The following is a 26,798-nucleotide window of genomic DNA, read 5'->3' as shown; positions in this document are numbered from 1 at the left end:
TGGAAAGACAGTTTTAAGTCATCTGAAAGTGTTACTGTTGCTAGTCGTTGTTATATATTAGAAAGTTTTGGGACATATATATAATAGCACCTTATAGATGCTTCTTTTCTTTAAAAGTGCAAAAATCTGTTAATAACCTGAGGAACCCATTATTGAAAAAAAAGAAACTAGTACAGAAAAAGGAAACAAATCTCCAAAAGAAGCTTCAGAAAAAGTACATCAGGTCATCTTAGGAATCACTTGGTCAGGTTTATTTTAGAAGCAGGTTATTAGCTGAAATTGACCCAGAATTCACATATAAATATGCTGCTGTGCCTGAACCATACTCAGTAACAGATATCAATATTTAAACATTCAACAGCACATGAAGTAGAAAAGGCGGTAAATTGTAGGCCAAATACCTGGATTCATTTTCTGCTCAAGGATTCTCCAACACGGAGGTTCTCAAAGGGCGTTCCCAGTACCTGCAAATCAGCATTACCTGTATTGTTAGGCAAATTCACAGCCCTACCCCAGACAACTGAATCAGAAACTCTGGTGAGGGATGGGGTGGGGGAAAGTCCAGCATTTTTTTAGCAAGCCCTCCAAGTGATTCTGCTTGGACACATGCTAAAGTTTGAGAATCAATTCTCTAGCACTCAGTATAACAACTGTTTTTCAAATTCTGGTGAGGATCAATCAACAATTGCGGCAGTGCTCTGGAAATTATGAAGAATTGATGGATTTTAGTGATTACATTAATATGAGTGCCTGGATTAATCAATCTAGAGAAAAAGGAAATCCAATGCAAAAATTGGTTTACCTTATAATGAGTACTAAACTGAAAACATTTAAATATCCATTTTTGCCTTTCCCTTTCTCTTGTTTTATATGTAAGTCACCTTGCCCAACTTTGGTCTGCAATTTCTGCTCAAATTTGGGCAAATTCTGATGGAAGCAAATTTTTCTTTAACTCAACAATAATGAAAGTGATTGTGAGCCATCTGAGGCTGTTTCTTCTGTTTTGTTTCAGTGCACTGTGAGGTCAGTGAATGGAATCCTTGGAGTCCATGCACGAAGAAGGGAAAAACATGTGGCTTTAAGAGAGGGACTGAAACACGGGTCCGAGAAATAATACAGCATCCTTCAGCAAAGGGTAACCTGTGTCCCCCCACAAATGAGACAAGAAAGTGTACAGTGCAAAGGAAGAAGTGTCAGAAGGGAGAACGAGGTACAATCATAATAACAAAATATGTTGGTTTGAATCCTCATAAGTTCTTGCATTTTTCATTTTATTTCTTACGAAATGTTTGGCATTATCTTTCATGCCTAATATCCTCAAATGTGTACCAAACAAAAATACATCGCATGTAAATTACAGAATATAGATGTGGTAATTCCAAAATATAGAGCCTGATGTCAGAACTTTAAACTACTATAGAAGTGTGCTAATTGAATTATGATGAACTAGGCTGTATTGTAAGTATTTGGGGCATTATCTTTAATATAATCCACCTTCCTAGTACTTAGAAAACTTTTGGGAAGTCTCACAAATACAAAGTCTAATGATATTGGATACAAGAACAAGACAAAGAGACACTGCCATCAAACATTCCTTTCCCTTATTGCCTGCAAACCAAAGTAGTGAAATTTGGTGGTAAGCTTTCATAGCTAAACATTCATATTTTTAAAGACAGATTATCACTCTGTCATCCAGGCTGTAGTCAGTCATGCCATCATAGTTCACTGCAACCTCAAACTTCCAAGCTAAAGCAATCATCCCACCTCCGTCTCCCAAAATGCTGGGTTATAAGCGTAAGCCACCATACCTGGCCAGTATATTTAATACTGACTTTATTTTGAATTAAATGACCAAGGCCACATTTTATAATATAGCAAAATCATTAATGACATTTGCCTCCAGATTTCTTTTCATATTGCACTAACTTTATAGACTAGATTACAGAACCTATTCGATCAATATTAACAATTAGAGTTTGCTGTGAAATCGGCAAGGAGAAAGATACCATTTAATATGATGCTTTGGGGTGAATAAACTTCCAGCTAGAAGACCCTCAGTTGTTGACCTTTAAAATATAATTTTTCTTTCTCACTAATGTCTTTAACACCACTTCATACAAATATGTTGTACAGTTTTATATAACTATTGGTAGTTATCTGGTGAGTCTATAAATGATCTTCTCAATTAATCCCAAAGGAGTTTGATTGCCTCTGTAGTTGACTTTTCTTAGCTTATTTCTCCAAAGCTGAACTTTCTTAGGTAATTTCATTCATTTACCAGCTTATTTCATTCATATATTCATTCAACATAGCTTTGTTATATTCTTACTTTATGGCCATGCACAGTACTAGGGCCTAAGGATTCACAACTGAATGGGGCACTATCTCACTATTGCGAAGGTACACCTGAGTCCAGTGAAAGGTTGAGATGTTTAAACAGATAATCACAACATCATAGAGTAAGGGAGATTACAGATGTGTAAACTAGTTTGAAAGAAACACAGAAGAAGACACTGCAAACTTGAACACTGCTTATACAAAAGAGAATTTGAGTCACCTGTACTTTGCAAAGAAAGCTCCATTATGCCAAAAGAATTGGCCATCATCAAAAGCTATAAAACCTGTTTCTGCGATTCTAATCAAGTAGTTAATGTGATAAAATTCTTGAAGACGTGGGTTATTTCAAAGAGAACTTCAAACTTTTATAAATTTGTAAGAGGTTTTGATTAAAATTTAGTTTAAGGAATGAAAGCTAGCTAGTGAAAAAGGCTTTTCTGGCATTTGTTACCAATTAATTTAAAACATCTTAGATTTTAAAAGTTGGATTTGGAAGTCAAATATTTCATCACTCCACTTGGTATGTTCCCATTGCCGTACATTTACTTATGTTTATTAAATTTCTTTAAAATTTAATAACTTACAGGTGGTCTTTGCTCATATCATTCTTTTCACAAAGATTGTACATTATTAATTGGTATTCAGTATATACTCCTTTTAAAATATAAATTAAGAGAGGTTTTCCAATAGCAAAATTAAATCATGATTCTAATTACATTTTATTTATTTTACTCGAGAATGTGATCTTTTAATAGAGTATATTTTGGTAGCACTTGACTTAAGCATTAACATTGAAAATGTCAGCTTTTAAAACTGGCGTTTATCTTATCTAGAAACAGATAAAATGAATAATACCACAATAAGTTTGAAATAGTAAACTGTGACGTAAGATTTGGCTTAAAAGTGTCTTTCTGATCTGTTTTCTTCCCCTCTGAGGATACAGTGACATTTTACATTTGCGAAAAGAAGCTTATATAACTAGAAAAATATAGGTGTTTTCTTTTTTCAAATTTCATAAAATAGAGACTGAGTGGCATATATGAATCACATTTACAATTAATTTCCAGATTTAGTCTTACTTATACTTTTCTTCATTTATTTTTCAATGTGTTTATCAAAACCTTTTCTTAAGTAGCCTGGAAACTTAAGATAGGAAGAAAACCACTTCTCTCTTCATTGTTTCTCTAATCCTCCAGTTTTCTTACCTTCTCTTAAGGTTGAGTTATCAAATATCCTATTTGAACACAAAGAAACCAAATAGAAAAGTAGTAATCACCTCTGGACATCCCACCATATTCTCTCTATCAAGTATTATATCAAAATAATAACATTATCCAGAGTCTTCATTTAGGCTCTACTATATATTTATATAATATGTATAATATATAATAAAATATCTTGAAAATTACTCATTGTCTTGAATTTATAAACTAAATGATAAGAATCCCACATATACATAGAGAGAAGCATATCAACAGAGCAAATTTAGTAGAGGACTATAATTTATGTTTATATTTTTCTATATAAGTTGTCATTTCTTATTTTAAGTAGAGTAAGCATTTAAGCAACTTTAAAGATTAAACACAATAAAGTACAGACATGACATCCCCTTACACTTAGGATAGATATTATTTGAGTTACTTTCAGATGCTTATAGAGTAATAAAATAAGATTCTTTTAGGTTCACAGCTTGAGCATTTCTAGATGAGTATGCTAAAAGATAAGGCTTTTCTTACAAAATTAAAGCTTTCATTTAAAGTTAGGTCTATGATCCCTGCCTAAGAGGTTAACAATAGACAGAGGTAGATAACTCATATTTGGAAAAGGTAGGGAGCATGTGTTCAGGATTTTTTTCTGCTCTCTTGAAATTGCCAAAGGAAAGATCTCCAGGGAAGAATGATAAGATCCAGAAATGACTTTTCAAAATGTACACGAAGAAGTTGAATAAAAGAAAATAGTTTGTAGGAACAGAGTGAATTCCTCTAGTCGGAAGATGCTTTTTAATATGTATGTGTTGCAAAATCTTACACATGTGTACATTTTCCTTTACTACCATTTTCTCGTGCTTTAAGTAAGTTAACCCAAGGAGATAAATTTAACTATTGTATCCTTACATCTAAATTGCTATCGGATATATTTGTTTACACTATTTCAGATTATTTTCCTTTACTTTACATGATACCTTTTAATCAGCCTTATCTTCTCCATCAATTACTAACTTTAATAAGAGGTTATTACCAACACAATTCTTTCTGGCTTGAACTTAACTAAATTATATATTTGAAATGTCAAAGATATAGATTTTAAGAGATTATACAGACTAATATATAGACTATTAACACATGTGTATTGAAACATCATATTTAAGTAAACAAGAAGAAAATGCACTTCCAGCAGTTGTCAGTTTTTATTTATTGACTGAAACGGCTCAGGAAGATGTGTGTGCACCTGCATTTGATGCAAAAGGGTACTTCTGTATATGTGATGGTGGAAGCAGAATCAACAAACACATTTTTCATTCATTTGTACCTTCCTCTAATTAACTAAAGAGAATTTCCTATAGAAGGTTTTTAAGGCAACTCTCCAAGAATAAAGATATTTTGTTCTTTGGTTAATTTTATGAAAAAGATTCGTATTCATTACAGATAGTGTATGATCTTGGGATAGACAAGAGAGAGAAGAGCTGTTGCTGGAAGAAATGAGGTGCAGGTCTACCTTACTAGTATAAAGATAAGCTAGCATTTATTGCAGAGAAATAGAAAAGGAACACTTTAAAATAGAAAGAAATAAAAAAATTAGAAGAAGTAAAATGTTCAGGGACACTCCAGAGAATAAACAAATGTGGGAACACCTGTATTATTGTACTATTTGAATATACTGTAGGTTGCCTTATGTACTTTCTCAAAATTAAGTATAGTAAAAGTGTACCAGGCATTACATAAAGGAAAAGTCTTACATGTTAACTTACAAATTGTCATGAATCATGCCCTCTAATACCAATAATATAAATACACATTATGTTTATTGTGAGTACTATATTTAAATTACAATAAGGTCAGTTTTTAAAAATCTAAGCCAAATGGCAGTGAGTCTGCTATGTGCTCCTCTGTTCTTTAGTTTACTCCTTAAAATCTTTATAACTACTCCACTGCTGTGTCATTGAGTTCTGTAGAAAGAATTTATTATATCAAATATTAATTCAGATTTAAAACAAGATATTTAGCCAAGATTCCCAGTACAATTCATCAAAATCCAAATAGATGGATTCATTAGCTCAAAATTATGGATGCCAGCTGGCTTTGGGAATTTGTGTTGTGTCTTCTCCCCACTTTCACCTCATGAAGACAAGCTGACTTGAAGACAGTCATCCTGGTTAAGCACTGGGAAGTGGGAACTTTCCACTCTTTCCCTATACCTGTTAGTGCACTAGCCTCTTGACATAGTACAGAGAAAACATTAACAAAGTATGGAGCTGAGATAATAATGGCATTAGTGAATGTAGTTCTCAAATATTGGCAACTTTGCTCCCCAAGACACATTATTATTTGCTAATAGGACCAAGGATGAGAAACCTTGGTATAAACTCAACAATCTCTGTTTGTTTTCCTTCTTGGGGCCTAGCCACTCCCTACCCAAATGGGTTGCTTGTTCAGAATCTGGGAAGGATACATTGCTACCAGTGAAAACTGTTGGTATATTTTGCTCCCCAATATAAGGCAACAATCAGTTTTACTAAAAGTTAATCTTCTTTTAATTTAAAATATTCCAGAGCCACACAAAAATATTCTGCTGTGTTTAAAACCTCCAAGAAAGATAGTCTATTGTAGTAAATAACAACCTTTGTTTACAGAGAGATATTTCTTAATGTAAATGAATGTATTCTTTCTTTTTTTTTTTTTTTTTTTGAGACAGATTCTTGCTCTGTCACCCAGGCTGGAGCTCAGTGGCACAATCTTGACTCACTGCAACCTCCACCTCCCAAGTTCAAGCAATTCTCCTGTCTCAGCCTCCCGAGTAGCTGGGATTACAGGTGCATGCCACCACGCCCAGCTAATTTGTTGTATTTTCATAGACACGGGGTTTCACTGTGTTGGCCAGGATGGTCTCAAACTCTTGAGCTCAGGCAATCCACCAGCCTTGGCCTTGCAAAGTGCTGGGATTACAGACATAAGCCACTGCACCTAGCCGAATGTACTCTCTCTTAAAGGCTAAGCCACACATTCAATTTAATGTCTTCAGTGGATAGGTCTTCCAGTTGCTGAATTACTATTTAGCTTTCCCTCCACTAAAATTAATTATATGACTATCATCATTTCTTGTTTCATGATGCTCTCTTATCTATTCAGTTGAACTGTATGCAACTGCCTTTTTTGTAGGTCATAAATGGTCAAATGTTAACAGTTTCATATGGTTCAACCTGATACTTTAAAATTTCATCTCTCTAAATTGATTAAGTATTAGAACCAGACCTACAGTATGGTTGTTGAGGATTGACAGTTTACACTTTGTATACACTCACAACCTGTTTTAAATATTAAGCTTTTAATAATAGTGAACTGCACAATTGTCCTTGAAAGAATATAGGCATTACTGATGAGGGCAAAGGAGCCTGAAAAGTAGGGCTTAGCCTGGGAGGCTTCTTGGCTTAGCTCAGAACAGAATTCAAGGGCAAGCCAGTGGTGTTCAACGGCAAGTTTTGTAGAAGCAGCAGTGCCCAGCAGCAGCAGAGGTACTGCTCCTTGTGGAGCAGGGCTACCCCATAGGCAGTGTGCCCTGAGTACCATCCCAGAGGCAGTTCCACAGTCACATTTATACCTTCTTTTAATCAGATGCAAATTAAGGGGCAGATTATGCAGAACTTTCTGGAAAAGGGTGGAAACTTCTAGGTCATCAGGAAAGCAGTGATAACTTCTGGGTGTTGCCATGGCAATGGAAAACTGACATAGCACATTGGTGGGTATGTCTTTTAGAAAGGTGCTTCCACTCCATGCCTGTTTTGATTAGTTGTCAATTTGGTCTGGTGTCTGAACCCCACCTGCAGAGTCAAGTCTCACATTCTGAGTCAAGTCCTACCTCCTACCTCACTACTAATCTTTAAAGTCTCTCATAAAAACATGTTTGATCTTCAGATTCTCTTTAATCATGGTCACACATGATCTATTCTCCTTTTTTATTTGATTGTCTTTTTTTCTCCTTAGCTATATTACTCAACCCTTACCCCTTTTTTTTTCTTTCCCACCATCTCCAGTTTAATCACTGAAACATCAAATCACCTTGTAAATTCAATATACAAGTATCAGAATTTATTATCTATATAGATGAAAACACTGTATAGCCTCAGTGACAAGCCCCATCTCTTATTGTTTCCTCTGACATTGACGTTATAATAGCAGGATCTTTGTGAGGATTCTCTGTTGCCTAGGTTTGTGGGTTGAAGACTGAACCGAGAACCTTTATATGTACAGTTTTATATGTACAGTTGACTCCCATGTGTCATACTGAAGCAGAAGAATCACAGCCAACCCCTGGATAGATGTAAAAAAAAAAATGGTAGTTGTTAAGTTTCTTGTCTCTAAATTATCTTACATCCTATTGTGTGTTCTTAAACTTTTCAGCATTAAAGAATAAGCTCTGCGGAAAATAAGAAGCCTTCATTTCATACCTTGCAATCCTTGGTATGATATCATTTTTTAGAACTCAAGCAGCGGTTTCTACCTCTTTATAATTCAGACCAAGTTTGCTCCATATCATTTTTGTAGGCTCTGTAAGATTTGGGGAATGTTATTAACAGTGGTCAAAAATCATGGTAGACAGTATTCACAGTGGAAAATACTTGTTACTATTAGCCATGTAATCCCTTCATTCCTATGGTAGTATAAAAATTCTTTGTAGGCTTCTCTGCTAATTGGTGTGTATCTCAGCATCCCTATTCTAAAATAAACTAAAATAGTAAATGATCCTTGAAAATGCCTATATTCTCTGAGATTTCATTTAGTGATATGTATAAATATCTAGTGCTTTGTGACCCGTTGGAGAGTGTGACATAACACACAGTGGTCAGGTGATTGAATAGAGTGGTAGCATTCTTCAGCTCCTAAGCAAACAATGGTCTTGCCATTGTTTAGATGTGGGGCATGAGGATTGTTTCTGCTAGCTTTTGCTGAATAACAAATAACCTCAAAACATAGAGGCTTAAAACAGCAACCATTTACTTAACAATTTGTGGCTGGGCAATTGAGGCTAAGACCTACGGGGCAATTTTGATCTTGGCTAAGCTCCGTCACATTGTAGATGGCTGGAGAATGAGAAAACTGCTATGTTTCTATTATCATCAAGATGGCAGGAGGTTCTACAGCCTTCTAAAGTGGAAACGGTGAAGACATTCCTCTTGAGGCTAGGCTCAGAATCTAGCATAGTTTTTACTTTCACCATGTTCTGTCAGCCTATACTAGTCACAAGCCTAGTCCTGATTCAAGAGTTGAAAAAACAGATCTTATCTCTTGGCAGGAGAAGGTGCAAACTTACTTTGCAAGGTGGCATGCATATACAGGGTGAGAGAGGAGAAGTATAACAATTTTTACAACCTACCCTAGAGGTCATTCTCTTGTCTGTAGTTAGATTAGTGTGATTGCTCATTCATTTAACAATCTCTTACAGTCTGAAATACTGTCCCTTCCTTTGTAAAAACACAGTCAACTACTGATACAGGAGATGTTGTGTTGGATATTATTTCTGTTATACTTTCCAATTTGTAAAGGGCAGAACAGGAAGAATCAACAAAATATGAGGCCAAGATACCTTCATCCGCTTAACAAATGTTTATTAAACTTCCACCATGTGCTGGGCATTCTTAGGGGTGCTAAGAATAAAGCAGTACACAAAAAAGGCCAAATTCTTTTCATCATAGATCTTATATTCTAAATGGTTTCTATCAGTCCACAAGGTAATGACCATAGAGGATCAGTCCTTTTGTAAGCATATACCTTTGTTAAAAGTTTTCACCTTCATGATTTGCACCACAAGTAGCTGCTGTCTTCATTAGAGTTTGCTAACACATTACAAAGACATGTGTTTATTCTGGCAAAAATGAAATTTCTCTGCTTACATTTTATTTTGGTCTCAATGTGAATACATGTATTTTTTCTGTGACCACCATGTTGACGTGCTAATATGTGTTTGCAAGATGGCTAACTAGGGTTAAAGGTACAGCCTGTGGTTGTGGAACAGTGCTGAGTTAACTGGCCCTTTGGAGAAATGACCCCAAGGCCTTGGCTTCCTTTACAGCCTGTCCTAGCCAACTGAGATCCCTGCCAATTAGGAGGGTTCCCTAGAGAGAGACTCGAAGAGCATCAGCATAAGTTTAAATTCTGGACCCCCAAATGTAGTTTCCAAAAGAGGCTTCTTGTCCTTTGCTAATTGCAAAGTAAACATTTCTCCAGCAAAAAGACACTCCCTCCTTTCATGCTCCTGTTCTCCTTCCAGTCTCCCTAATACAGTCACTCTTAAAACTGCTGGTGTTGCTGAAACCTCTTTGGTATAGGAGAAACCCCACATCTGAAGGCACGAAAGATTGATTCTTTCCATAGATCATTATCTTGCTCTCTTTTTATCTCTTCTAGCAACTTCTTCATAGAAGTTGTACAGACTAACTTTGTAGATGTCATGGTCTTCAGAAAGGAGTAGATGCCTTGTCCTTGGGCCTCTCAAGAGATGTGACTAACTCGGCTATTATAAGCATGACAAAATGGATCAAAATGGAAAATTCTTCAAAACCTCTTAATCCACTTTCTTCTCACTCTCTTCCACATGCCTTACTCTTTCTATTTAATTTCCTACTCAGTTCCTCTTACCTTTCATTTAAAATATCCCATTTCTCAGGTCCCAAATTAGAAATACTTTTCTAAAATTTTTCTGTTTTTCAGTTTCTCTAAAAATGTATTTACATGATATACTTATTATTTAAATAGCAAAACAACATATTAGCAAGTATCTCTCAATGATAGTCCTTTTTCACCAAGCTCACCGTTACACCCTCTGTAGTGTGCAGGACATTTTAGTTGAAAATGAAAGATCTCAAATTATCTTAGGCAAAAAGAAAATCATCGGCTTAAGCACAGACTGCTGAAAATGCTCAAACAACATCACTGGGTTCATCTCCTTCCGCTCTCTCCCTTTCTCACCATTTCAGCTCACACTGCCTTCATTCCTCATTGTTTATTGGCCTTGTCCTCTGCTGCAGAGTCTTTCTCCATTTAGGAGGAAAAGTGGCTCTGGCCAGCTCCAAGTCTGTATATCCACATTGCTCCAAATAAAAAAGGATAGCGCTCTCCCTCTCTTTCAGTATCTTTGCATCCAATCTTATGAAAGGATTCCAGTGGACCCTGTTTTGAATCACTGTGGCAGAGGAATTAGGGTCCTGAGATTGTCTGTCTGCCTAAGTAAAATGCCTGCCGTTGTACCCAGGGTCAAGTGAGCCATTTTGATTGGTGGGTGTATGTAGAAATAAGGGTACTGACAAAAACAACAGATGTAAATGATCCCCTTCTCTCCCCACCAAACAGGAAGCAAATTTACCAAATCTAAAAACGTATCTTCTTCTACAAGATAATCCCTTTTTGATACTGTTTTTGAAAATAATTTTAAGTGAGGAAGAATAACCAACGTTTTTTCTGTCTGTTTCAGACTAAATACCTGTTCAGGATAATGTTAAGAATATTTTAACTATTTTTTTCTAGTTTCTCTGCATTTGCTAGAAACATATTTATGGAAGTAAACTGGCTTTAAATGAATAGACAAAAAATAATCTAAGCATATGAGTGGTTTCTGGAATTGAACTGTTCAGGCTTAACTAAAGACATGTCCATGTCCATCTCTAGCTGCTGAGCATTCTGTGTGAAATGTACCAGTGTGGGCAATGACCTTTTGCTTGATTATGCTCAAGGCCACTGAAACTTTAAAATTAACTCAAACCTAATTACTGAACTCTGGTGTTTATATTGTGTATACACCACCAGGTCATAACTCTAGCCTCTGTGAGCCCCAGCTGCCATAATTGAGAAATATGCCTTGCAAATTGTTGTTTTGTTTCTTTGCTGTTTCGGCTGGAAAAGCCTGCTTTTCCTATTATAGCAAAGAATCAGATGTAGGGAAGTTTCTGAATAAAGTTTAATTACGTTTTATATCTCAGTGCAAAACATGTACATCTTTAAATGAGATACTCCTTTTATTTTTGCATTACATAAAATGTAATATCTGAAAGCACAATGTCACTTACTATTTACTTTTTTGAGTAATAGCACATGTTAGATAAGGAAATATCAATATACTAAATTCACATGCAGAAAATATGAGTAGTTTTTAATTCCAAAAATACAAGATATAGAAAATACGTGCATACTCAAGATCATCAGTTAATATCCAATTAATTATCCCTCATGAACAAAAACGATTATCCTAATTAACAGAAATAAGAACCTAGGTTTTCATAATGTAATTAGTAGGATACTAATGAGATGGCTAAATATTTTTGATGGAACATGTACATATGATAGTAAAATATTCCTCAGAATAATAAATACACGTTGTAAACATCTGCTATGCTGCTTATCTGTTTTCCAGCCAACAGCAAAATCATGAAGGGATTTTGTTTTATTTCAAATTTGGTTTAACAGCTAAGATACAGTTACTAAAGTATTTCATTGGCAGACCTTTAGTGGCTTCACATTTGTCTAGTTTGTCAAGGTCTTGAAATGTATCAGACAAGGGAGTTCTTAAATTTAATTTCTCCGCATCAGCCCATTGGCTTTCTACCATGATATATGCCCTTTATGCCCTTCCTCCTACCTTGTCACCCTTTCCTCCCATCCCAGCAGGTTTCTTCAATTGTGAATTAAAAATTCTCTGCTCATAGAATAACTGTTTCTTCTCACGTTCATAATCTTCAAAAACTAATCTTTAATATTTGCAATGTCAGCCTAGTGAACTCAAAAAGTACTGAAATCATTTAAAAACCAGAACCATCTCAGTTAGGCTACAGGTTTGTTATTTGTTTTATTCATTTCTTTGGTTTACACAAAAGCTGTATTTTTAATATTAATAATGATGTGCATGCTGTTGTAAAAACACAAAAGCCTAAAAGATACGTAAATAAAAAATTAATAATCTCACTCTCCCTCAGTCCAGTCCTTCCCCTGAGAAAAACCATGTGAAAGTAGGTTGTATATCTTCCATATTATTCTTCCGCTTGTAGAAATATACATATAAAAAAACTCCATAGAGAATGTGCATATTATTTTCTTCATAAAAAGCACTTGGCTTTTCTTTCTGTATCAACAGAAAAAGAGTAAATTGTGCACCTTGGTAGCTCAATAGTGTGTGTGTTTATTTGTGTTGTTTTAAAATTTGCTTATCAAGGACGTCTTTCTAATTCATCTTTTTAATAGCTGCAAAATGTTACATTCTATGAATATCACATAATGTATACAACCATTTTGCTATTGATAGACAGTAAAATTGTTTCCCTTTGTTTTTGCTCTTCTTACTGTAACAAAAATCTCTATCACGTTAATGAACTGATACATTCACTTTCTATCAGAGGAAAGGAGGTGATGCAACATGGTATTTAGAACACAGGCTTTGGAGCCATGTGGTTTCAAATTTCGGTTGTGCTTTTAACTAGCTCTATGACTTTAAACAAATTCTTTAGCCTTTATATATCCCAATTTCCTCATCTGTACAATGGGGATGATAACAGTAACTACATTAAAAAGTTGTAATGAGGAGTTATAAGTATGTATAAAACTCTCAGACTTGTGCTTGGCATAGAGTAAGCACTCAATAATTGTTGATCTAATATTAAATGTAGTCCCAAACATTGGATGGATAAACCAAAGGATGTGAACATTTTAAATATTAATATATTCTGCCAGATTATTATCAAAAAGATGTTGCAGTTCACACATGGAATGTATCAAAAATAACTGTTTCCTCATATCCTGACTCTAACTGGATGTTATTAGTCCTTTAAACTCTTGCCAATCTGATAGATTGACAAATGGTATTCTATTGTTTTATTGACATTTTCCTATTAGTAAGGCTAATCTCAGGTTTAGAGGCTATTTGAATTTCCACAGGATGCCTATTTATATATTTTGCCCAATTTTCTAATTTTTCTGTTGGGTATTAGAAATTAACTTTTTGTCATGTACATAGCAAATATTTTTCTTATTCTACTATTTATTTCACTATAATGGGTTTTTCTTATCTTTTTTATATTGCTGATATACTTGAATTAATTTATTTTTTTCCCTCAACTTTTAAGTTCAGGGGTACATGTGCAGGATGTGCAGGTTTGTTACATAGGTAAATGTGTCCAATGGTGGTTGCTGCACAGATCATCCTATGGCTTTGGTATTAAGCCCAGCATCCATTAGCTACTCTTCCTTATGCTTTCCCTCCCTCTAGCCTAAACAGGTCTCACTGTGTGTTATTTCCCCCATGTGTCCATGCATTCTCATCATTCAGCTCCCATTTGTAAGTGAGAGCATGCAGTGTTTGGTTTTCTGCTCCTGTGTTAGTTTGCTGAGGATAACGGCTTCCAGCACCATTCATATCCCTGTAAAGGACATGATCTGATTCCTTTTTATGGCTGCATAGTATTCCATGGTGCATATGTGCCACATTTTCTTTATCCAGTCTATCATTGATGGGCATTTGGTTTGATTCCATGTCATTAGTATTGTGAATAATGCTTCAGTGAACATATGAATGCATGTATCTTTATAACAGAATAATTAATATTCCTTTGGTATACCATATAATCCAGCAATTTCATGTCTGAGTATAGACCCAAAAGAACTGAAAATAGAATCTCAAAGAGATAGTTTTACACCCATGTTTATAGCAGCATTATTTACACTAGCTAAAAGTTGGGATGACAGCAGCTAAAGTGTTCACTGATGGATGAATAAACAAAATGTGATATATACATACAATGAGATATTATTGTCTTTAAGAAGGAAGAAAATTCTAACTCATGCCACTGCATAAAGACATTATACTAAGTAATTTAAGCCAGTTACAAAATGACAAATACTATATTATTTTACTTATATGAAGTACCTAAAGTAGCAAGTTAATAGAATAAAAAATGGAATGTTAGTTGCCAGAAGATAGGGAAGATTAAATGGTGAGTGACTGTTTAATGGATACAGACTTTTCATATTTTCCAAGATGAAAAGAGTTCTGAAGATGTATGATGGTGATAGTTATACAACAGTGTGAATGTACTTAATGCCACTGAACTGTACACTTAAAAATAGTTAAGATAGGCCAGGATGAGGCTCGCACCTGTAATCCCAGAACTTTGGGAGGCCAACGCAGGCAGATCACCTCAGGTCGGGAGTTTGAGACCAGTCTGACCAACACGGAGAAACCCTATTTCTACTAAAAACACAAAATTAGCCAGGTGTGGCGGCACATGACTGTAATCCTAGCTACATGTGAGGCTGAGGCAGAAGAATGGCTTGAACCCAAGAGGTAGAGGTTGCAGTGAGCCTAGATCGAGCCATTACACCCCAGCCTGGGCAACACGGGCAAAACTCTGTCTCAAAAAAAAAAAAATGGTTAAGATAGTTATGTGTTTTCTACCCCAATTTAAAGTAAAATAAAAATAAACTAAGTGCTTCTATTGAAGTAAGATCTAGCCAACCAGCAGCTCTGTACTAAAGTACAGTATTTTCAAACTGTTGAACAAGATGTTTTCTAAAACCTCTTTTATATTTTTCAGTTATAATCATAAAATCTGTATTTGACATTCCTGTGGACCTTTTGCTACAGAAAAGCACAATATTTTTTTCTTAGGAAAATTGCTTGACTCACAGAAGGAAAAACGTATCAGTGTGCTCCCCAAGGCATTGTGCAGAGGTTATGTCAGATGTCTTGGAGTCCATTATGCTGTAGTTCTAAGATGTTGTAGGGTAGGAAGAAATAAGTAGTTGTGAGAAGTGGGTCTCTCAAGATAGACTAACATGCTGGCCTTTGTATTTCTTTCTTTCTAGGTTTTCTCCTCAAGTTTGCATTCATTTATACTAACTTACAGAAACATCCCTTCCATCTTTGTCCTTATGACTACAGTAAAACTATGGAAAACAAAGATGAAACTGTAACATTCGTAACATTCTATACTGTACACATAACCTTTAACTTATAGTCATGTTTAACACAAGATACTATATCACTTTAAACAACATCTCTTCCTCTTATTTGTCCCATCAAATCCCTTGGAATTATGTTTTTTTCAAGATTTTGTCATTTATCCTTCCTGTTTTTGATTGCTTAATACATAAGTTAAAACGTTAGGTTGCAAACTAGCCTCAAATCGGCTAAGAGCTTGGGAGAGCTAGTCTGAACACTTTTTATATAAACTCCAAGGAGGTCAAATTTAGAAAAATCTCAGCTGCTGGACTTGGATCCCACTAACCACTGATCATTTATAATTAATATTAATAAATGGCAGATGACACATGTATATTGCTTAACTAAAAATGTGTGTGTAATATTAAATTTTTTTAAGTTACTTTAAGGCCCAAAGGACTTGAATATTTGTGTTGGAATAATGAAAAGAATAAAACTACCAACCTGTGATCTAGTGTCTTCTGACTATAAGTACCTAAAGTTCCAGAGAAAACAGAAGTATTTTTAATTCATCATATTAAACATTGTTTTGCCATGAAACTCTATACTTTTACACTAAAATGCCTGTTTCACAAGCCTGTATTAATCTGGACAATAGGCTAATGAATCATTATAGATATACAGATATAGATATATATACATACATACACTCACACATACACACACCTAGTGTTAATCTCCTAATCTAAAACCCAATTGTTTAATATATACAGTTTTTATAATCAGAAATAAAAAAAATAATATCTAAATGCTGAGTTGCTTTAAATCCTAATGTTCCATAGAGTCCCACTAAATAATATAACAGCTGGCAGGGATTTATTCATCTCTGGACACTAAGAAGTTAGGGCACAGCAGTTCAGTTACCTGGTTATATAATTCTGGGATCCTGTATGATGATTAAAATGGAAATGAGACCTCCAGTTATCGCAAGGGAAGTAAAATGGTTTTCCAGGGAAATTACACTTGCACTCAAAATCACCTTACAAAAAGCCAAAAGACAGAAAACTTTATTTGTTGGGGTTGTATGTCCTTATTCAACCATATTCATTACCATAACCATATTAACATAGATCCTTTCCAATTGGACTGTGATTTAATAATATTATTTGTTTAAATGTTGGCAATTTTACATAATTATCTCATTTAATTCTTTATTCCAGGCATATATGCATTGTTGTTATCAACTGGATTTTAAAGATGAGGAAATTGAGGCTTTGGGTGTGAGTAGTGGATTTCACACTCAAAGACCAGGACTCACACCCAGACCTCATTCTGAGTCCAGTGATATTTCAAGTATTTGAGGCTGAAAAGAGTATGTAACTACCTTAAGAATGCCAGTTAATAAGTTAGTTGGTACTAGAACCTAAATCTTTTGTCAATCTGATCTTTCCATTCTGTCTTTTCAACACTTTTTGCCCCATATTCAAAATGATCATTTATTTCTAATCATCTGCTCTTTTTTAATTATACTTACCACATATGAGGCTTAGCATCAACCATTATTTTATTACGGACATTGTCATTGATGAAAAAATTGAAAACCTCTTTTTACCACCAAATCTGCCTAGTCTTTCCATTTGCAATCATTTTGTTATTCAAAGAGCAAACTTAACTGTAATAAGCAAATTGGTCAGTGATTCCCCCTTTTGCCTGAAATCATACTGATGTTTTAAAGCCAAATAGTTTTCACAAATTGCCATCATTGTACTCAAATGCAGTAAATGGTTAAGTTAGTGCTATCATGTTATCTAAACAAAGATGCTGTCAGTCAATAGAGTCAGTGACCTTCAGGCTGTTAAGCGGTTTATGCAATTTTCACAGGGTTATGTTTAAATATAAACCCCAATAAAGAATATCATTTGGCTTTTTAAAAGATTGTGAAAATTAATACCTCATCCAATTCTATAAAATAACATTGAAAGCACAAAGTAAAATATACTAAAAAATGTATTTCAAAGTTTTGGGTTTTCTACTCAATTTGTGAAGCATATATAGTCTCCTAAATGCTGTGTGAATCATTGGACATGCCAGACATGAAGCAAACTTCCCACCCCAGGAGGCTTCTCAGCCCAAAGCAAGCTGTAAGTGGGTAGAGTTCCAAGAGGAACAAAGTGTGCATGTGCGAGTAAAGCAGATGCAGCATGACTTTTGGTTTGTTCTTTGGGAACACACAACTATATGGAAAAATACATGCTGCTCTCAATTGCTGTAGACATCTGCTGAAGGCATGTGAGGTTTAAACTAGGGAATGGTGCAGAATGTCTCCTAGAATATTGCAGTTTAGCTTCAGAAGCAAGGGGAACTGGCTGTTAACAGAATAAGAGTTTCGTTCTAACATGAAAATTGCATAGCACACTCATTCATGTACGCACACAGAGGATGTTAAGCTGTTTCTTTATAAAATATGGGAGCACTGATTTCCTTTAGCAGTATTATTTGATATCTATTTACAGTTTAGTTGGGCTGTCAAACATCAGTCCATTTCTAATAGCATGTATATTTGTGATACCATGCTCTTGGCAAAGGCTTAAAAATTTAAACAGGCTTTTAAATACTTTTTAGGCATGAAATTGAGCTCGCAAAATCAGCTTGATGGCAAATTAGTCAGGAACACATGGATATGTTTCCTTTAAATCATATACAGATTTTCAGAATTAAGATGTAGTAAAACCTACTAGCAGTCTATTAAGTCTTCTAAGGCGCTTGCAACATAATTAGAGATTTGCAAATTCAAAATTGGCCTAACAGAAAAAGGAACAATTTTGTGTTTGCATTTTAGCATTGCCTGAGTATTTTTATAAATACTTCATTTAGCATAATTTTGAAATGGTGCATATGTTCATGTTTAAAAAATCAGGGTAATAGATACACTAAGAAACTGCTTCTATGCTAACTTTTGTTTTGTTACCATTGTCCTATGGGATGATGAGGACTTTAACTTTTCAGATTGACCTCCCTGCCACCATATTCTCTAAAGCCACTAGAATGGGACTAGTCTTACACTGTTTTCCTCAAAGATTTCAGTATGTGTGTGCTACACAATTATTAATCACATCAATAATAAAATAATTGAAAGTAATTGTATGGCGTCATAGAACTGAAAATAGTCACCAACACATTTTTTTAGAAAGTATTTAGTGGTCTATTTGTTTCTTCTCAGTGATATAAGAGATTTTCATTTGAAGTACCCAGGAAAGTTTTCTTAGGGCAGTTCAAAGGGATGTCTGACAGAAACAGTGTTTAGGTTGATGGAGAAGCTTTCTACCCTTGGGCAGCTTTAAACTAAAACTAACCATGGAATCATATGAGTAAGGAACTCTTAGACTTCTTTTATTTATATCCCTGACTTTAAGCATAGATGCAAGAAAATTTATTTGATTTTAAGACTTCTTAGTGAATAGATTTTCAACCTTACTTCAATGCAAAAAGGGGATTTTCCCCAGCTTATCAAAAGCTTTCAATGCTCATTCTCTTTACATTCAATAATTCATTTGTCTCCTAATGTATACATTTTCCTAAGTTAAAAGTAATTTATTCATTTATATTTTTCCTATATTTGCCTTTTTGTCTGTCATAAGTTTGCCCATTTGTTTTATTTTGGTTATTTGTCTAACTTAGAAAACAGAATTCCTTTATTGGATAGAAAGTCCCAAAGCATATTATTTAGTTTGTGTTTGAGGGAAGAAATTATGCATCTTCCTGAATATTGAAAACCAGTAAGAGTAATGTTGAAAACCAGTAAGTAAAAGCTTTGCTAGTTTCACTAGTTTCAATTACAGAATATGTTTGGAAAACATGCAATTGTGTTACCTTAAGACTGGTTCACCAAATTTTCTAATACCAGTAAATGTAGACACATTATATTGAATAAGGGTATTGTTAGCCAAATTCTAAGATTCATCTTAAATTGTTTTTTTACAAAAATTGTGTATTTATCATTTTAAAAATCACTATTGTTTTAAAACATTTAGAAAGTGACCATCTGAAAATAATATGCCTTTGGATGCTCTGTAATATTAAACAGATCCAGACATAAAGACAAAAGTAAATTCCAGAGTATTTTTGCAGCCATGGAATCACCATAAAAAGGGGCTTTTGACCCCAGTGTTACCTTAACATTGTCTTCAGAATTTCATATTTAATTACGGTAAATTACTCACCAATATAATAAATATAGATTTATGAGATACTTTAATGTTCTTAAAACAAATGAAAACCACCCAAGAGGAGCCTCACCAAACCTGAGTTTGTCCAGATTGCATTGACTAAGATTAAGTAAAAGATCATTCATCTCCAAAGGTCATGCAATTAATCTCAGAGTGGGAGTTAAAGCAATGACTAAGCAGAAAAGGAAGCCAAATACAAGCCTGTAACAAAAGGAGCTGGGGCTCCAACATCAAGAAACTTGTTATTTCCTTTTTATTTTTTGAATAGACCTAAGACACTCATTTTTTACTACTAGCTTCTTTGGGTCCTTAAATTCTGTTTGGTTAGGTCACCTATTTTCCATGACTATTTCTGAGATGGTCAAACAAATACAAAGAATAAGCTTTTTAAAAAACTACAACGGGTTTTAATGCCTAGGAGAAAAACATGTCACTTCATTTTATGTGTCAACAGAAAGTAATTTAGGATGAATTTATAATAATCCAGGGTGTGGACAATGAAAAAGCTCAAGATACACTCTAAGGAAGACATATTCTGCTCCAGGGTTTTTATAACTATTTAAATTGAAATAAAAGTCAAAGTTCATCTTCATTTAACTCAGGTGACACCTGTTGCAAAATATTGAGGAAAATGTTTGGTTATCATTCCTTGAAGCTGAATCTTTATACCTTTGCTTGATAATCTCTACAATTCCCTGTGGCAGCAAATTTTTATTTCTAGTAAACTCTACCTGTTTTTTCCTTCACCTTATTGAGATTCCTAAACCTTATATTTTAAGCCAAGAATAATTTTGAACTTGGTCTGTCCTTATTGCAACGCCTTCCTCTAAGTAGGGTGAATTTTGACCCAAGATTAGCCTGCCTTTGGGGTTTATGATGTGACGTGCCACGGCTGATGGCCCATGAAAGGGACTGCTAAATCTATTGCTCACATCAATATTCCCACTGGATATTTTGCTCATTCCTTGGGAATTTCAAAGAATAACAAATAACCAACAAATCATCAAAAACTATAACATGTTACCCAATTCTTGGGAATAAGCCAGTGAGACTAAAATCTGCTTAAGTATCACAAATGTGAATTCCCAGCATTTCAGGCTTGTAAACTGTATCCAACGCTCACCAATGTCTATTCCATATCTCAGCTGTACAGAAGGGGTACATTCATCTGGTAACTGTCAACAATGAGGTTCCTTCCTTCTTGAACCCAGCTGGCCATACAAGCAGGCAGGAGTTGCATGTTTGACCCTGAGACAGCAGAGGATACTTTGCCCTGCTGGAAAGACAACAGGGATGCAATGTAATCTGGAATCGATTTGAGGTTAGCAACAGATGCTCCACGCCAGTAATAAGCGCTGATCATAAGAGCTTAATTTTGTATGTTATGAGAATTAATCATAAGGTATGAGCATAGTATGTCACAAACTATAGGAATAAATAAGAGCAGAGTGAAATACTAAAATAGTAAAACAAGAATAGAAGTTTTTTAAAAAGGTAAATTGGAGATATTTGTTTACTTTCTTTTTATAGCTTGAGCAAAAGAGTTGGAAGACAAAGGAGAAAAGGACTTGCAAGAAGCCATTTTTTTTTTTTTTTTTTTTAATGAATGTGTTTGTTTTTCCTCAAAAGTCAATTGTAAATTCTCTTCAGGGAAGGGAGTCAGAGAGAGCCAAATAGTGGTCTTGAAGTTTTGTTTGTGTTATTATAGTTTTGTTGTCATTTTTTAAAAAGAGAATGATGAAATAACTTTTGTAACATTAGTATTAGTCTCATAATCAATGAAACACAGTCCTTTTTTGAATCATTCCTGAAATAGAAATGAGCATGAAATGAGCCTGGTATTCATTGAATATTAATAGGTTCACTTAGTTGCATGTCTCTGTGCAGTCTATGAGGGATCCTTTACTAGTTATCTTGAATTTAAATATTGAAATGCTAACTAATTATATTTCACAGTGTAGACAGTTAAATAGTAGATTATACAGTTGGCAAGGGGAAACATTTTACTATTTGTCTGGACAAAAGCTAATGGTTTTACAGACAACTCCTTGACATTCTTTAAGTTCTACACATAAGCTTTTTAGTTACTAAAGTTATAGCAGAATATGTGTCTTGAAGCAGCTTTAACATGAGTCCTGTTTTTTACATAATCATAAAAATAAAAGACAGGTGAAAATGATTAATTTTGGTGCAAAATGGTTTTAGGTATCCCTTCAAAGATTTTCCTAAACTGATTGGGAATCTGGCAAATAAAATATTCCCCATGCTATAAATATGCTCAGTAATAAGTCAAAAGTAGAATATCAATTTCTGTGAATTTTAAAAGAAAAGCATTCTAGGTTAAGGGCCAACATGACATAACATTTATTGTTTTGTATTACATTACATACACACACATGCACACATACAGACACACACACACACACACACACATGTTTTGTGAACTTTTATAAATGGAATCGATATAAATATCTGTATAGATAAAATATTGTTCTAGATCCCAACTACATTTTTTATATTATACTTCAAAAATATGAAAATAGTGCTGAGAAAGAACCATCTGTGTCTTCTCACATATAACTTTTCTTGATTATTTCTAGGAAAGCAGACTAAACATACAGTTCTGACATAATACAGCATCCCATTCTGATTTCTGGTTAGCTCAGAGGGCTTTACCAGCCGAAAAAAGTCTCTGAAAAGGGCAAAACTTTCTGACCTCAGGAGGTTCTGATAGGAAGAACGAAAGCAATGAACACCCAGAGGAGAGAAAACTTGGGAATAAATTCCCCAAAGTTCTGTAACCACAGTGATATGGGTGCATGGAGAAAGGCGTAATTTCATTCTTAAAGAATTTCCCAGTTTTCACATTCTTTCATTTGTCTTAAAGCTGATCTTGCAGATGATATAGTCCAGATGAATTTCTGCTTAATAGGAATTCTTGTTCACAAATTGACAGAAAAATGTACCAACTATATATGTAAAAATAAAGTGGAGACTATCCAAGCATACTATAATGCCTTTCCCATAATTCAGCTAATAATCAAATCATTTTTAGAAAAAGGAAATTTTTGCTTCTTATAAGAATTAGATTGAGAGTAGAGGTATAAACTTGTAATAAAAAATTAGAACGTTGTTTCTTTCTGATGCTCCACTTCCTTTGATTTATTAGTTTGCATCTTATCAGTAAATTCAATTTCTCCAAATTTGCTAGAACAAAGTTTTCAGAAAGGAAATTAAGGCTCTTATGTGCTAATATTCTGTGTAGACAAATTAGATGCTGGTCATAACCAAAATGATCTCATTCAGTTTACCCTAGAACATTTGAGTAGTGGGATGAGGGTCTTTAAAACGGTTTTGGGCATAGGTGAACTGAAATATAAGAAAACCATTACAAAGTTGAGTTTATATTAGGTTTCTGTTGCTGTCATCATTCTGTTGCTGTCATCAAAAACTTAGTGTCCTAAACAACACAAATTTATTATCTTACAAGTCTGTAGGTGAGAAAGCTGACACAAGTTGTACCATGCTAAAATCAAGGCATCAGCAAGGCTGTGTTCCTTTTTGGTGACTCTAGGGGAGAATCCACTTGTCTTTTTCAGGTTTTAGAGGCTGCTCACAATCCTCAGTTCCTGGACCCTTTCTCTAGCTTCAAAGCCTCAAGTGGCAGGTTAAGTTCTTTTCACATAGCATCTCCCTGACACACGTTTGCCTCTTCTTCCACTTTCCACTTTTAAGGAATCATGCAACTCAATGGACCAATCTGGATAATTCCAGATAATCTCTGCATCTCAAGGTCAGCTCATTAGCTAGATGCTAGAAGTGAAAATAACGAAGATAGCAAATATGCACGAGACTCCTTTGGAAGTTCATAATTTCATGGTAGAGTTGGTTGTCAACAAATAAATGCAAAATTGACAGATGTGTCCTTTGGAAATAGAGGTGGTAAATTATTATTGGCTCCTAAAGGCCAAGTAGAATTTTCAGCATAAATAGTATCACAAAAGCAAGAAAGAGCATGATGTGATAAAATTGAAGTGAGCTATGTAGTTTGATTGAAGCAAAGGCAAATTGGGGAAAGAGGTGCTGCTCAATAACATAACCAAGAGTGAGATTTGGAAGGGCCTTCTAAGCCATGCTGAGAACTTTGGGAGTACAGGCACCAGGGAGATTTAAAAACAAACCAAAAACTCATAGGAATAAAAGACAAGCCCTCTGCACTATAAGAAGGTAACCTAACAGCAAAGTGGAAAATACCTGAAAGAAAAAAAAAAAAAAAAAACAGAACAAAACAAAACAAAAAAATAAAACCCTGATATTTGCAAAAATACACTCTAGAGGTAACAGAGGCTTGAACTGAATGAGGATAAAGAAAGAATGATACATTTAAGGGATATGCAAGAAGTAAGGCAGATGGACTTGAGTGGGTTAAGGACTTTCACCAAACAACTTAAAGGAATTAAGTGCTCCTGAGATTTTACCCAAACCAGATTAAGGCTCTTCTATTTTTAAAGGTGGCTTGATTCACTCAGCTGTTTTACAGTTTCCTAGAGACCATTTATTATCACTACTAATTATTTTTCTTTTAGGGATTAAAATTTTAGAATTATTTTCATTTTCAGCTACTTGTATATCATTTGTTTCTCATACCTACCTCAAATAGTGAGAATAGGAGGAATTATTGATTCTATTTTATAAATGAGGCAAATGAAGCACAGAAAGTGCTTTACTTAAGGTCACATTCCTGATGAGTAATTTGGTCAAGTTTAAAATGCGCATTTCCTGATACCAATTTCAGATTTTTAAAATTTAATGCCCCACTTTTTTTAAGCACACATTTTAAAAGATGAGGTCTTGAGAGTTTAAGTAACATCCCCAAAGGATAGACAATGACTAAATAGCTTGGCAGAAAGTCAAAGTCAGATCTTTCTGACTTCAAAGCCCAAGGTCATAGCAGCTATACATTACTGCATCCCTCCTCACCTGCTGGAGAAGATCAGGGGAGAATTCATAGAGAAGTAGCCTTTAAAATGTATCTTGGGCCGGGCGCGGTGGCCTAAGCCTGTAATCCCAGCACTTTGGGAGGCCGAGGCGGGTGAATCACGAGGTCAAGAGATCGAGACCATCCTGGTCAACATGGTGAAACCCTGTCTCTACTAAAAATACAAAAAAAAATAAAAAATAAAAAATAAAATGTATCTTGAAGGATATATATAGGTAAGGGGTGATCCTCAAGATACTTAACAACTAGTACAGTAAAATATACAAATATGGTAGCCCATATATAAATGTGTTAAATATATTAACATACATAGATAATACCACTGCTTACCAGGTGTTGTTAGCAGCAGTGCAAATCATCTATGAGGTTATTCAGTGATGCCTGAAAATAGTTGCTAATTTTTGGAAATCACCTGGTATTGTTTTCTGTTTGTTGGGGTAGATTCACACACCCACGCCTAGACCTATTCATACTCAAAGAGGGCTTCCCCAGAGACATTTTGTGCTTAACTCCTTGAATCCTCTCTAGTTTAAAAGTTTCAACAGTTTTCAGGGTCCAAAAGTCTTCTTGACTAACGGGGCCAAGATGTAAAGGACAGAAAAAAAAAAGGTTCACCTTCCTCTCCTCCCAAATTCTGGCATAACTGATTACTTTTGCTTTCCTTTAGTATTTTCACTTCCCAATATATGTAGTCACTTCCTGACTACTACTCTTTCTCCTAAATATTCTCTGGAGATAAGGGAATGGCTTATATAAGTCACTGATCACATATCTGCTTTTTTTTTTTTGAGACAGAGTCTTGCTTTGTCACCAGGTGCCAGGCTGGAGTGCAGCGGTGCAGTCTTGGCTCACTGTAATCTCTGCCTCCTGGGTTCAAGCAATTCTCCTGCCTCAGCCTCCCGAGTAGCTGGGATTACAGGCGTGCGCCACCACACCCAGCTATTTTTGGTATTTTTTAGTAGAGACGGGGTTTCACCATGCTGGCCAGGATGATCTCGATCTCTTGACCTCGTGATCCACCCACCTCGGCCTCCCAAAGTGCTGGGATTATAGGCGTGAGCCACCGCGCCCAGCCACATATTCACTTTTCTACTTTAGTCCATTTTGGTGTTGCTGTAACAGAATACCTAAGGCTGCGTAATTCACTCAAAAAAAAAAGAGGTATATTTGGCTAACAGTTCTGCAGGCTGTACAAGAAGCATAGCATCAGCATCTGATTCTGGTGAGGGCCTCAGGGGAACTCACATGTGCAGATCATATGACTGGAGAAGAAAAGACAGCGTGTGTGTGAGAGAGCAGAGAGAGAGAGAGAAGGTGCCAGGCTCTTTTTAACAAGCAGCTCTCTGGGGAACTCTGTAGGAACTAATACAGAGTGAGAACTCACTCATTTACTGTGAGAATAGCACCAAGTCATTCATGATGGACCCACTTTCATGACTCCCAAGCACCTCCCATTTGGCCCCACCCCAAACATTTGGGCTCAAATTTCAATATTAAGTTTGCCGGGTCAAATATCTAAACGTTAGCATTACCCTAACTAGGTCTTAAGGTACATGAGAAGTTTACTTTGCTCAGAAAATAAAAACCAAAAATAAAGGATATTTCAAGCTCTTTACCCCTTAAAAATTTTTTTTTCTGTTTCATCTAGCCTTCTTATTTCCAGGGTCATTTTATTTGATTCTTAAATACTTCAATTAAATGAGAAATATCTGTTTTCTTAGAGTTTGAGTAAGACAGTGTTCATTCTTTCAGGAATTGTCACATTTCCCTTAATTTTCAGCTCATTTGCTTAAGCCTTTCCTAAGACTTTCTCTCCCCATTAATTGCATTGCACGTAACATCTGCTGCCCTTGCTACACCCTCTTAAATTGAAAGTTTCATCATACTACCCATTGGTCCTTCATTTTGGTGGTATTCCACTAAAAGCAAAATTTAATGGATTACAACAAAAGCCACAGTTATTCAACACTCGAGAGGAAGTCAGGCTTCTGAGACTGTGTAGTGCCACTTCAGGAGAGGATACAAAAGCCCCAAGATCAGGCAAGATGGGCTAGCATCATATTTCGTGACTTTAAAGTAAGACTACGTTCTCAACTCCACCA

At 35.1% G+C, this 26,798-nt stretch overlaps 1 protein-coding gene across 2 annotated transcripts in view; it reads left to right on the top strand.

The window, feature by feature from the left end:
* The window catches only part of RSPO3 (R-spondin 3), a 78,124-nt gene that overhangs the window by 36,990 nt on the left and 14,336 nt on the right, over positions 1-26,798 (top strand). Inside the window, exons 4-6 of one of the 2 annotated variants that reach the window (XM_032274848.1) lie at positions 1,013-1,210; positions 18,724-18,727; positions 19,878-21,232. In XM_032274848.1, the coding sequence (XP_032130739.1) occupies positions 1,013-1,210; positions 18,724-18,727; positions 19,878-19,965 (290 nt within the window). In that variant the 3' untranslated portion in view covers positions 19,966-21,232. Of the gene's footprint in view, positions 1-1,012; positions 1,211-18,723; positions 18,728-19,877; positions 21,233-26,798 lie in introns of those variants that run through there. The other variant, XM_032274849.1, reaches the window with a different exon arrangement.

The sequence above is a fragment of the Sapajus apella genome, unplaced genomic scaffold, assembly GCF_009761245.1.
Source record: "Sapajus apella isolate SASKATOON/1434 unplaced genomic scaffold, GSC_monkey_1.0 scaffold6, whole genome shotgun sequence".
NCBI lineage: Eukaryota > Metazoa > Chordata > Mammalia > Primates > Cebidae > Sapajus > Sapajus apella.
Note: the sequence above shows the minus strand (reverse complement) of the source record. Positions and strands in the feature narration are given on the sequence as shown.